This window comes from Malus domestica, chromosome 08 (genome assembly GCF_042453785.1).
Source record: "Malus domestica chromosome 08, GDT2T_hap1".
NCBI classification, from domain to species: domain Eukaryota; kingdom Viridiplantae; phylum Streptophyta; class Magnoliopsida; order Rosales; family Rosaceae; genus Malus; species Malus domestica.
In genome coordinates this window covers 6,777,071-6,790,913 of record NC_091668.1, presented here as the reverse complement: position 1 = coordinate 6,790,913, position 13,843 = coordinate 6,777,071, and the positions used below count along the sequence as shown (strand labels likewise).

Sequence of the window (13,843 nt, the reverse complement as noted above, 5' to 3'; positions counted from 1 at the left end):
TGAAGAATGATATGACTGCTGCGGTGGTGGCCAGGAACCTTCTCACTCCCAAAGATAACAGACTACTTTCTAAACGGTCTGATGAGTTAGCTGTTAAGGATTCGCTGGCTCTCAGTGTTCAGTGTGCAGGTTCTGTGTCTAATATGGCCCAACGCCTATTTGCTCGAACCCGCCAAGTTGAATCATTGGCGGCTGAGGTGATGAGTCTCAAACAGGAGATTAGAGGGCTCAAGCATGAGAATAAACAGTTGCACCGGCTCGCACATGACTATGCTACAAACATGAAGAGGAAGCTTGACCAGATGAAGGAAACTGATGGTCAGGTTTTACTTGATCATCAGAGATTTGTGGGTTTGTTCCAAAGGCATTTATTGCCTTCGTCTTCTGGGGCTGTACCGCGTAATGAAGCTCCAAATAATCCACCTCTGATGCCTCCTCCTTCTAGGGTTCTGTCCAGTACTGAGGTTCCGAATGATCCCCCTCCGGTGCCTTCTCTTTCTGGGGCTCTACCGACTGCTGAGACTTCTCCTAAGCAACCCTTGTGAAGGTTCCCTCTTGTTTGTTTATTTTGACTCATGTATATGTACACATTTGTAGCTTATCGGGGATATCAATAAATAAGTTTTCCTTCATTTCAACGTATTGTGTTAAATACACCAAAACCTTCTTCGCTAAGTTCTTTGAATTTTCTTTTGTTGAAGCTTGTATGTTGAAGCTTTCTGAGTGGAGCATGTAGGTTGGGGTAGTGTTCCCTTAATTTCCCGAGTGAGGAAAACTTCTCGATTGGAGACTTGGAAAATCCAAGTCACTGAGTGGGATCGGCTATATGAATCTTAGAACGCCATTGTGCTCGGTCCTGTGTCATGTCCTTCGTTAGATCCAAGTACTCTAAGTCTTTTCTTAGAGTCTCTTCCAAAGTTTTCCTAGGTCTTCCTCTACCCCTTCGGCCCTGAACCTCTGTCCCATAGTCGCATCTTCTAATCGGAGCGTCAGTAGGCCTTCGTTGCACATGTCCAAACCACCGTAACCGATTTTCTCTCATCTTGCCTTCAATTTCGGCTACTCCTACTTTACCCCGGATATCCTCATTCTTAATCTTATCCTTTCTCGTGTGCCCACACATCCAACGAAGCATCCTCATCTCCGCTACACCCATTTTGTGTATGTGTTGATGCTTCACCGCCCAACATTCTGTGCCATACAGCATCGCTGGCCTTATTGCCGTCCTATAAAATTTTCCCTTGAGCTTCAGTGGCATACGACGGTCACACAACACGCCGGATGCACTCTTCCACTTCATCCATCCAGCTTGTATTCTATGGTTGAGATCTCCATCTAATTCTCCGTTCTTTTGCAAGATAGATCCTAGGTAACGAAAACGGTCGCTCTTTGGTATTTCTTGATCTCCGATCCTCACCCCTAACTCGTTTTGGCCTCCATTTGCACTGAACTTGCACTCCATATATTCTGTCTTTGATCGGCTTAGGCGAAGACCTTTAGATTCCAACACTTCTCTCCAAAGGTTAAGCTTTGCATTTACCCCTTCCTGAGTTTCATCTATCAACACTATATCGTCTGCGAAAAGCATACACCAAGGAATATCATCTTGAATATGTCCTGTTAACTCATCCATTACCAACGCAAAAAGGTAAGGACTTAAGGATGAGCCTTGATGTAATCCTACAGTTATGGGAAAGCTTTCGGTTTGTCCTTCATGAGTTCTTACGGCAGTCTTTGCTCCTTCATACATATCCTTTATAGCTTGGATATATGCTACTCGTACTCCTTTCTTCTCTAAAATCCTCCAAAGAATGTCTCTTGGGACCCTATCATACGCTTTTTCCAAATCTATAAAGACCATGTGTAAATCCTTTTTCCCATCTCTATATCTTTCCATCAATCTTCGTAAGAGATAGATTGCCTCCATGGTTGAGCGCCCTGGCATGAACCCGAATTGGTTGTCCGAAACCCGTGTCTCTTGCCTCAATCTATGTTCAATGACTCTCTCCCAGAGCTTCATTGTATGACTCATTAGCTTAATACCCCTATAGTTCATGCAATTTTGTACGTCACCCTTATTCTTGTAGATAGGCACCAAAGTGCTCGTTCGCCACTCATTTGGCATCTTCTTCGTTTTCAAAATCCTATTGAAAAGGTCAGTGAGCCATGTTATACCTGTCTCTCCCAAAACTTTCCACACTTCGATTGGTATATCGTCTGGGCCTACTGCTTTTCTATGCTTCATCTTCTTCAAAGCTACAACCACTTCTTCCTTCCGGATTCTACGATAAAAAGAGTAGTTTCTACACTCTTCTGAGTTACTCAACTCCCCTAAAGAAGCACTCCTTTCATGTCCTTCATTGAAAAGATTATGAAAATAACCTTTCCATCTGTCTTTAACCGCGTTCTCTGTAGCAAGAACCTTTCCATCCTCATCCTTGATGCACCTCACTTGGTTTAGGTCCTTTGTCTTCTTTTCCCTTGCTCTAGCTAATTTATAGATATCCAACTCTCCTTCTTTGGTATCTAGTCGCTTATACATATCGTCATAAGCCGCTAACTTAGCTTCTCTCACAGCTTTCTTCGCTTCTTGCTTCGCTTTTCTATACCTTTCACCATTTTCATCGGTCCTATCCTTGTATAAGGCTTTACAACATTCCTTCTTAGCCTTCACCTTTGTTTGTACCTCCTCATTCCACCACCAAGATTCCTTTTGGTGTGGGGCAAAACCTTTGGACTCTCCTAATACCTCTTTTGCTACTTTTCGAATACAACTAGCCATGGAATCCCACATTTGGCTAGCTTCCCTCTCTCTATCCCACACACACTGGGTGATTACTTTCTCTTTGAAAATGACTTGTTTTTCTTCTTTTAGATTCCACCATCTAGTCCTTGGGCACTTCCAAGTCTTGTTCTTTTGTCTCACTCTTTTGATATGTACATCCATCACCAACAAGCGATGTTGATTAGCCACGCTCTCTCCTGGTATAACTTTGCAATCCTTACAAGTTATACGATCTCCTTTCCTCATTAGGAGAAAATCTATTTGTGTTTTTGACGACCCACTCTTGTAGGTGATCACATGTTCTTCTCTCTTCTTAAAGAAGGTGTTGGCTAAGAAGAGATCATATGCCATTGCAAAATCCAAGATAGCTTCCCCATCCTCGTTTCTCTCCCCAAAACCATGGCCACCATGGAAACCTCCATAGTTGCCTGTCTCCCTGCCCACGTGTCCATTTAAATCTCATCCTATAAATAACTTCTCCATCTGAGCAATTCCTTGCACCAAGTCTCCAAGGTCTTCCCAAAATTTCTCCTTCGAACTCTTATCCAACCCTACTTGAGGTGCGTACGCACTAATCACATTGATAAGTTCTTGTCCTATTACAATCTTGATTGCCATGATTCTATCTCCTACCCTCTTGACATCTACAACATCTTGTGTCAAGGTCTTGTCCACGATGATGCCAACACCGTTTCTCGTTCTATTTGTGCCCGAATACCAAAGTTTAAACCCTGAGTTTTCTAGATCCTTTGCCTTACTACCAACCCACTTAGTTTCTTGTAGGCACATAATATTTATCCTTCTCCTCACCATAACTTCCACTACTTCCATAGATTTTCCCGTTAAGGTTCCTATATTCCACGTTCCTAAACGCATTTTGCTCTCTTGAACTCTACCCTTCTGTCCTAGCTTCTTCACCCTCCCCCGTCTAATAGGATCAAAGTACTTCTTTTGTGTGTCCCGTGTAAAGTTGATAGGAGCATATGCTCCCAAACAACTTTGAGTGGAGTCGTTCGAAAAGAAGTTTCTATGGCCCCCTTGCTCATTTAACACTGCATCCGGGTGCCGATGGAGATACAGCGACCCTTGCTCATTTATCACTGTGCTCGGGCCACACAGCGCGCCACTTACGGGTGACGCCCTAGCTTTAGCGCGATTTTGTTCTGGATTCATTTTCATAAGGATTCAACGTGATCATGGAGTGCCGGCTGTCGACTACCTGACGCCCTCCCCCTCCTCCTTTATCCGGGCTTGGGACCGGCAATGTAAGATACATAGGCGGAGTTTAAGCCATCCAAGACTAATACTAGAAAACCAATTAGTACATAATATTAACTTACTCCCCATAACTGAGCAAGTAATGAATCATTGTAGTGGATAGAGTTTTTTTCTTTAATCCACTATAAGTATTCACTGTAAGTTCAGTTCAAAGCTATCGGGATAGAACGCAGCCCCTTTCTGAGAGATTTTTCAATGTGTCTGGAACATAGGGTTGTACACCACACGTTATTATACAAGGGACTATATACTTGAAAAAATAAATTTCAACCATTTAAATTATAGAGTATCGTGTATCAGGTCGTGTTTCCAACACACTGAAAAATTTCTTCCCCTCTATTTAATATCGATTATAACCACTAAAAATGGAGCTAGCTTATGATAACAAACCCACCTGGAACCCAATAAAAAGAAAAATAAAACTTCAATGAGTGGCAAAGTTTTGGGATATTAATTCGTTATACCCAAGAACGGAAAAAAAGAAGATATGAAATTATATCAAATAATTAATTTTCTTATCGTGTGATTGAATTGAAAACACCATTTTTACTTTTCATAATTGTGTGTGCATATCTCATCGAACTTCAGCCATAAATATCATGAAAAATCATCACCAAAATCATAAATTCGAAAACAAAGATTTTGAAAATAATGATGTCTCTTCATTTATTTGTAATTGTTTTTATTTTATTTGTATTTGACAAGAAAATTGATAGAATCCAGATATTGTAATGGTTTGGTCAACTAAACACCTAATTTTTATTGACAAAAAAAAAGGCCTAATTTTTAGTACCCGCGTTGAAGAAAGGATAGCGTAACCGTAACGTTCCTTCGAAGATTCACATTCCTCCTCTACATTCATTCGCATCTCTCCTTTGTTCTCGGCGACACAAATTACGCACCACCTCGTGGCGTGCAATTTATAAGCTTAAATCACGATAATGATATTTCGACTTCAATGTTTGAAGTAACGACTATGAAGTAAAAAATAATTAAGAAAATTATAGAGGTGATATGTGGCTTTTTAGATGAAAATGATAAAATTATCCTCGATGTACACCGGTATTCCCATACGCATGCAACGGATAATAATGACTCAATCAATAAAGAGTCGAAGGTGATCAAAATGATATTTATTCAAATTTCTCTCATCACTCTTCATCAAATCCTTATTTAAAAGGTAACTTCCAATTTTTCTATTTAATTTAGGTTTAATTGCCAAATTAATTTCAAGGTATTATTTCACATAATATCTTCCAATTACACTCACAATTTGACCATATATGGCCAGCCCCTATTTTTCAAATAGGGCCAGTCACTCCCCTATAAATAGTCATGTTTTACCACTAAAAAGCTAAGCCATTTTTACCTTCTCACAAACTCTTAACTACATTCTCTTTCAAATTCTAACTTTGGCATCAAAAATTCTTCGACCAAAAACCCCCCTCGTTCATTGTGAGTGCGTAAGACTTTTGGCCTTAATCTGAAGTGTTATTATTTTGCAGATACATTTTCGTCAAAAAAGAAAACAGCGGAAATTTGCATCCACAACGACACAGTCAAATTTGCTTATACAATCGGTAAAATATTGTGGAAAATGAGAACATGAAAATAAAACATGATCTTCAATGATGTAAGTGCACATAATTTCATGCTATAAGTTAAGGAGGCAGATTGTCTGCCATCCTGTTACCGTGCCCTTCTCATCCCCTCCTGTTTGTGCGGTCACGGTTAAATCACGTCAATATTTTATATTCCTATTGCTTTTTGTCTTATTATCTCTATTAAAATATCAATATAAAATGTTGATGTGATTTACCGTAACCGCATAAATAAGAGGGGATGGGAAGGGCACGGTAACAAGAGGGTAGGCAATCTGCCTCCATAAGTTAAATCCAACATATTTTGAGCTTGTCAACCATATATAACTATGTGATATTATTAGTTTATATGTTATAATAATATATTTTTGGTTAAAAGCAAGACACAATGCCGAATAACCGCGACACAAGAAGGAGAAATTTTCAAGTGTGTTCCTGTCATTTGTGCCTCGATGGTGTTTCCCACTTGTGAAAATTTAACATCTAAATTTAGTTAATTAAAAAGAAAGTAAAAAATATCTTAAGAAATTTTCACTGTGAGAACATCACCTGACGCAAATGCCGGTACCCCTAAATTTTTCTCCACAAGAAAAGAAAAGAAACTTAAATTGCAGAGCTAGTTTAAAAAAAAAAAAAATTTAAAAAAATCCACTCACGGTGCTAGGAGAAACAGCTCTGGACCAAGGGACTCCAACTAGATCAATCAAAACAGAAACAAAAAAATTCAGAAAGTACAAATGATTGGTACGTTGCATATTTAAAATATAATCTTAATTAAAAAATATGTTCAGAATTCACGAGTTATAATGTCATAAATAACTGATTAAAATTGATTAACAATTAGAAAATAATACGAGGCGGTTAAGACTGAACAACTTCTCAGTCACGTCCTAACCTACTATTTGAATTTGATTAATAATTAGAAAAGATCTCGTTGCCTAAAACCCAGCGTGCGACCCAAAAAAAAAATTAAATAAAAAAGGAAATAAAAAACCAGAATAGAAAAATATTTATTTAAAGGGGAATTGAATTGAGCCACAACCATGGTAGTACGACAGTTATACTCCCAAATCTCGCCTAAGCAACTTCTTCTCTCGCCGATTTAATCGTAACGGTCATATTTCATCATATATTCCCACATTCCCAACTATCCGATCACTCCCCGAAAAAGCACTTTTGTGAAAAGCCGCCTTCCTTCATACTCTGTGATTTCTCACTCTCCCTCTCTCTCTCTGCTTTCCTAATTTTTTTTTTTTTTTTTTTTTGCGATTGTTTAATTTTCTCGGAGCTGCGGAACTCGCAGGGATAGTCGGAGGTTTTGCTTTTAGGTCCCTGGAGTTTTGTTAATTTGCGAGGGGTTAGGGTTTTTGGAGGATGAGATTTGAATGGGATTTTGTGTTTCTGCGATGGTAGCTGCTGTGTCGACGACATTGAACCCCAAGGCCGCGTCCCAAGGAGGAGGTCGTCCCCAAAACGCCACCGTAAGGCCTCCTCTTCTGCCTTCTGAACCCGACAATGGCTTCGCGGTTCCTCGCCGCCTCAAAGCTCGGGAGGTCACTTCCCGGTACATGTCCTCCTCATCTTCTACTTCTTCCTCTACCTGTTCGAATTCGAGGCGTTGTCCCTCTCCGTTGCCGTCCAGAACAGGCGGTTCGACGGCGGCGACGCCGTTGTCGCAGTCTGTGAAGCGCTCGCAATCGGTGGAGAGGAGGAGAGCTGTCACTCCTCGACCCAATTCTTTGAATTTGAGGACCGGGAATGTTGGTGCTGGAGGCGGTGAAATGTCCGCGGCTCAGAAGCTACTGTTCACTTCAACGAGGAGCTTATCGGTGTCGTTTCAGGGCGAGTCGTACTCGCTCCAGGTGCGTAAAGCGAAACCGGCGCCGTCTCCGAGTACAAGGAAAGGCACTCCGGAGAGGAGGAAGGCGACGACGCCGTTTAGAGCAGATCAGAGTGAGAATTCCAAGCCGACAGAGCAGCAGCGGTGGCCTGCGAGATTGCGACAACCGAATAGTATGAGTAGGAGCTTGGATTGCACGGATGAGAGGAAGAGGATGAGTGGATCTGGCGCCAATGTGGTTAGAGCATTACAAAGCTCAATGGTGGATGATGTTGATGGGAGATTGAGGTTGAATTCCTGCAATTTAGTCTCAGTGAAAGCTACTGAGGCTGTTGATGGGGGCCATTCAGGTAATACACAGTCCGAGACCGAGACTTGGTCGAATTTTGATAGTGTGTCTTTTGGCAGTGCTAATTCAGGACCGCACGAGCTTGGTAATGGCGGTGGTGGCGGCACCAATGGCTACGTTGGTGTTGGACAAGCACCACGGCCTAGAGGGATTGTTGTGCCTGCAAGGTTTTGGCAAGAGACTAACAGTAGATTGCGCCGCCAATCAGAGTCTAATAAGGGTAATGCAACCAAAAATATGGGTTCTCCTAAACATATTGAGAGCAACAGGTTATCTATGGATAGTCCAGTGTCATCTCCTCGAGGTGTGGTGAATAGCAGGGGGCAGTTATCCCCTATTCGTGGAGCTGCTGGGCCTGCTTCGCCTAGTAAGCTCAGCAGGTCGTTGGTGCCATCTTCGCCTATGAGGGGATTGAGCCCTTCTCGGATGAGGAATGGAGTGTTGGCTACTCCAAGTAGTAATTTGAGCATGCCTTCAGTTTTAAGTTTCGCTGCTGATGTTCGAAGAGGGAAAGTTGGAGAGAACCGGATGGTTGATGCACATGTGGTGAGGCTATTACATAACCGGCTCTTGCAGTGGCGCTTTGTAAATGCAAGAGCTGATGCCACCCTAGCTGCACAGAGGTCCAATGCAGAGGTATAGCTTCTGAACTTTATCCTTAAGGTCTGGCTTATTGTTTGGTTCCACATATTGAATAGTTCTGTTTTGTTAACTATTTTCTTGTTTATGGGACCTTTGTTTTTATAGGGGAATCTGACTGCTTTTGGGTTTCTTTTTCTTAATTGATCGCCTTTACATCTCTTGGTTGTAGAATTTATCATCATAAATTTAAGTTGTGATTCAGGTTTCGATTCTCTTAACATTATATGGCATCCCCTTCAGTTTTGTTCATAATATATTGTCGATTATCCCCTCAAATGTTCCAAGTTGGATATTGACAGCGTAAATTGAAACGAGACTTGTATTTGCAGTCAATGTTGAAGTAAGCTAAGGTATTCTGTGTTGTGTGTTCTGATCTAAAAACATGTTTGGGGAGGATGAATGACGTAAAACAGGGGTGCTAAGTTGTAAGTTGTGACTTGTGAGAAAGGGAAAAAATGGATTCTTTTAATTCATTTGATGTTACTTGTCATGTGATGCATATTTGTGTATTGATGAGAACCGTTAGGGTGGTTAGCTGATAGCTTCTTGGCGCAAAAGCATGATGATTGAAGTTTGACATGCAGCTTGGTGGCAAAATGCTGTATTGAATTATTATTGCCATATGAGATCAATAGGTTTTTGTTTGGGAATCTTCTTCCAAACACATACTAGATTAATTATTTTCCTGTTTTGACTATCAAAGTAGAACTCGTTGTGCACGAATAGTATTCTATAAATTTTGTTTTCAGAACTTGGGATGAAAGTGATTTGTAGATAGATGTGGATAGTTACCACTGATTAAAACTTATTGTTTTAAAAAGGAATCTAAGGTAGTATGAATAAATATTGAATTAGTGAAGGATGCATGAATTCAGGATTAACTGCTTCTCTTTGCTTTGTTATATGTGTTATACTTAATTCGGTCTAAAATTCCTTCCATCAGGGAAGCCTCTATAATGCATGGGTAACGAGTTCAAGACTTTGTGAATCTGTAAGACAAAAACGGATTGAGTTACATCTGCTGAGGCAACATGTGAAGATAACATCCATCCTAAAGGGGCAAGTAAGACCTCTGACTACATTCTGCTTTTATTTCTTATCAATCTTTGGCCTGGTTCATGATTTTCAGTTCATTTCCATGTGAGTTCTACTTCTAAAGGCCATCTAGCGCTCAATTTTCAGTTACACACATGCACAGATAGATTGACTGAAATCTGAAAAATTACTTATTCTTTAGAGGAAAGAATTATGTCTTTGTCTTCATGGCCATTTTGTACTCCTCAATGCATGTATTGTGTTGAGTTTAATCCTTTATCTTGATGAGTGCAGATAACATATCTGGAAGAGTTGTCACTTATGGATCGGGATTACTCGGATTCTTTGTCAGGGGCCATTGAAGCTTTGAAAGCTAGCACGCTCCGCCTTCCAGTTGTTGGAGCAAGGGTATGTACCTCTCATATATCTCTTCTTTAGTTAGTTCCTTATATACCCTGACAGCTCCTTGCCTAACAATTTTTCATTTTTTTGGCTCTTCATTGCTACAGGCTGATGTCTACAATGTGAAGGATGCTATTTCTTCAGCAGTTGATGTGATGCAAGCGATGGCATCATCAATATACTTATTGTTATCGAAGGTGACTTTCTTTTATTTTTATCATTGGAATCCTTGCAATCTATGTTTGTTTTTTGCATCTATAATTAGTTCAGGACCATGATGAAGGGTGAGTTGATTGTTGTTATCCGCAATTTTATTCATTATGCATGCCTTCTAAAAATCTATGCTTAGAGTCCCTCCAGGACTGCAAATAGAGGTTGTGACATAATGGTTGTGACATAATCCATGCGGGTTCTAGAGTGTGATAGTTGACTTACTATGGTTGTGGATATAAACGATGTAGTTTAGAAATTCAGAATTATCGCTACCAGTGCTGGCTTTTTGAGCAGAATACAGTATAAATCACACGTGACAACTATGAAATCTGATGGGTATAACAAAAGGGTTCCGTGGGTTTTCACTTATCAATACCAGTGGTTAGAAATATCTTATAAACATGGAGCGATATGAATGTAAAATGTTTTCTATCACTTGCAAAGCATTTAGCTCTAGCTCTCTTTGGATATGGAGCAGCCAATAATCATGTCCAATAACAATGCATTTGGCCCTAACTGAGTAACTATTGAACTTCCTGTTTAAAATTTTGTGTTTTTTTTTCTTCCATTGGTCTGAAACCACATGTAATTGATAGGCTGGGGATGTGAACTTTTTGGTGGCTGAACTTGCAAATATAACTGCGAAGGAGCATGCTTTGCTTGGTCAGTGCAGAGATCTATTGTCAACAGTTGCAGCCATGCAGGTAAGATTCGTATTTGGTTTCGGTTTCAATATCTAATCACCCATCGGATAGGAAGTAGACACCAGTTTAGTGGTAACTGATGTGAATTTTCCCATTATTTTACCATGAGATAAACCCAACCCTCATAAGTTATTCCTGAACAATTCTGCTGTATAATCTGAACCATTGATTTTGTGAAAAGGTAGAATGATAGATGTGACAACAATATATGACGTTATCGGTGCTGGTACAGTTTGCCGATTATAAAAATGCATACTGGCCTTCTTTCAGATTCCTCTTGCCTTATTTCTATCCACTTGACATAAAGTATCACATAGAAGAATATGATCCGGATCGATCGCATTATTCCCTGTACTTCTACAGCCTCAAATTTTATTCCGATCCAAAACCAATCATGAAACTTAGTTCATAACCGAAACACCTACCTCAGTTTAATTTCTAGAAACACAAGGGTCCCGAAAACTTCGCCTAATTTTGGGAGACAGTTTAACCAATCATTTTAGGGGTAGAATTTGAGTGGTGCAGCTTTCTATTCTCCAATACCTTTTAACATTCCTGTCCTCTCTTTGTCATTGTTTATCTTATCTGCAAAAAATTCTGTTTTTTAATACTCAGGTGGAGGAATGTAGCCTCAGGACACATATTTTACAACAGAAAAGCGTACCTGACAGCCTCGCGGCGGAAGTGTAAAGCTAAACCGTATCATGACTGCCTAAACAGCTAACAACAACATCAGATTCTTTTTCCTTTTGCACATATTTACCTTCGAATCCATGAAGCCGAAGCGAAAACAAGAGAAGAAGACTCAATTATGCCTGTTGCTGTGTTTAAGGTACTACGCGGAATTGAGATGTTTACGTGCATAGATAGCAAGAAATTTGTGTTGTCAATATCAAATTAATTTGTATACACCTTTACTTTATCCGCAAGTAAAGAGGAAGGATAGAGATGTTCTCCGGATCTCGAACCGGGCAATCCGAACCACTTAAATTGAATCCGGGTGTCTCCATTAACTCATTCAGCTGGGCATCTCACATAAACCGACGAATCGGATTTCCTGGTTCCTAAGCTCCGGACACTAAAGTTTGTAGGGTATCCAAAGTCCAAGAGGAAAATGTGTAAATATGTGCAGTGATGCTTTTAATTTATATTTAATTTAATAGCTTTTCTATTAGCGGGCGGCGTTGATATTAAACTACAATTGCTTGTAAATGCTATCTACCTAGATTACCATGGGCTTCAACTATTTGAAGGAAGCTGTGGGTTCGAATCTATGCTCCATTTCTATAATCAAAAGAAGTAAAACGTAACTGAGTCTAATTATCGAGAAAACTTTCATGAGCGGGAATTTGTTTTGCGCGAGCAAATACAACAGCTTCAATCTAGTGTAACTGATCACGCAAAATACAGCCCGCTACCTAATGACCCTGCCTAAGTATATATATTTTACACAGATTTTCTTTCCTTGCAACAAGGTTTGAATCTAACAATCTTTTATAAAAAGTGTACGGGATAATTAGCCGAAATTAAAAGTTACTGGGGAAAATTTTACAAATGAATTAGAAGTTTAGGGAGGATTTTGACAAAGATTAATGTTATTCACACACTTACTTCTCACACATACTTCATAATTTTAGATCGTTAGATCGAAACTATTGAAAAAAAAGTCAATGATAAAAAATTAACATGGGTCGGTAAAAGTAAAAGTGCCCGCGTGTTGTATGAACAACGCAATGCCAATCATGAGAGAAGAGAATAGGAGAGAAATGTAGGTGGGGGACCCACACAGCATCTTTGAGAGACGCGGCGAAGCGAACGGATTAGAACAAATAGTCGATGTGTGTCCTTTTCCTAGGTCTACCTTTTTTATTTTCGAAAAAATAAAAAATAAAAAAAATATATATAGGTGGTGACGCCGAGGAACCCACTTCCTACGGCGGAGGTTTTTGCCCGTGGATGGGGGATGACGTGCCCCGCACCATTTCTCGCTTTCATTTTTCTTTTGGTCAAAAATTTCTTGCTTTTCTGGGTCCCACTTCTCCCCCACTTCAAATCCATCCGTTGATTCTCCTTCGGTTGCGGTCCTCTCCATATTCTTCATATGCTTTTGATTAAATTCCATTTATCCATCCCTGCCTCGCCGGCCTCTGACACAATAACTCCACCCTTTTATTTAGATGGCACGTGAAGTGCCTACTATAAGAGGGTTGGCTTTAAGAATTTGAGGTCATAAACCAACTTTTGAAGTAGAGCTCTAGATGTACCTAAATATACCACTATCATAAAAGAAAAACAATGCAACTCGCAAGTCACCGTTTCCAAATTGAGTGAGCTTCAGCTTTGTTTTTTTCTTGATGAGAATGGTTCAATGAAGTTGAAGTGTATACATACGAATGGTTGATTTAGCGATATTCAGTTTCTTCTAAGTTAGAGGAGGTTTAAGATTGACTACACGAACGCAAAGATGATTCATATTTTTAGGGAGTTGAATACTGAGTTGTGGTTCATTGTCATGTTATAGATGTGTTAACAACTGGTTGCAAAAATAGCTTATTATAAAACGTTGTGACTCATTCTCCACTTTTTAATGCATCTAAAAGGGAACCAGCTGATGACTTCGCAACCGATGTTAGCTCTTGAGTTTTTCATCTCGACACTCGTTAATGTTGTGGTCCACAAATTAGCTAAGTTGATTATATATTTAAACTTAATTTTATTTATCATTTTGGAGAACCTCCTAATCTCATCCAAGTTGTTCTTTTGAAAGATTGTATTAATTGTCTTATTATCAATATAACGCTATCGCTTTTCAAAAAGATTTTTTGTACAGAAAATCTTACAAATACCCAAAAAAAAAAAAGAAGAGGAAAATCAAGTTGATGCTTATTAGTTATGATGAATATTAGATTTTGGGAATTGTTATTAGCACTCCAAAAATTTCATTTTACACTCCAAACTTTTTATAATTAGAAAGAAAAATATACTTGTGAGGAG

The 13,843-nt window shown here is 39.6% G+C and overlaps 1 protein-coding gene across 1 annotated transcript; it reads left to right on the top strand.

The window, feature by feature from the left end:
* Positions 1–6,673: 6,673 nt before the first annotated feature.
* On the top strand, positions 6,674–12,023 carry LOC103441052 (QWRF motif-containing protein 2-like). The gene is made up of 6 exons (XM_017334003.3): positions 6,674–8,489; positions 9,439–9,558; positions 9,825–9,938; positions 10,040–10,129; positions 10,742–10,849; positions 11,465–12,023. The coding sequence occupies exons 1-6, from the start codon at positions 7,050–7,052 to the stop codon at positions 11,537–11,539; spliced, it is 1,947 nt and encodes a 648-aa protein (XP_017189492.3). The 5' UTR covers positions 6,674–7,049; the 3' UTR covers positions 11,540–12,023.
* The last annotated feature ends 1,820 nt before the right edge of the window (positions 12,024–13,843 follow it).

Excerpts from the sequence above, each read along its gene's own strand:
- LOC103441052 (XM_017334003.3), top strand. The coding sequence starts at position 7,050 with ATGGGATTTTGTGTTTCTGCGATGGTAGCTGCTGTGTCGACGACATTG. Across the intron at positions 8,490-9,438 it reads CACAGAGGTCCAATGCAGAG|GGAAGCCTCTATAATGCATG; the intron begins GTATAGCTTCTG and ends TCCTTCCATCAG. Across the intron at positions 9,559-9,824 it reads CATCCATCCTAAAGGGGCAA|ATAACATATCTGGAAGAGTT; the intron begins GTAAGACCTCTG and ends TGATGAGTGCAG.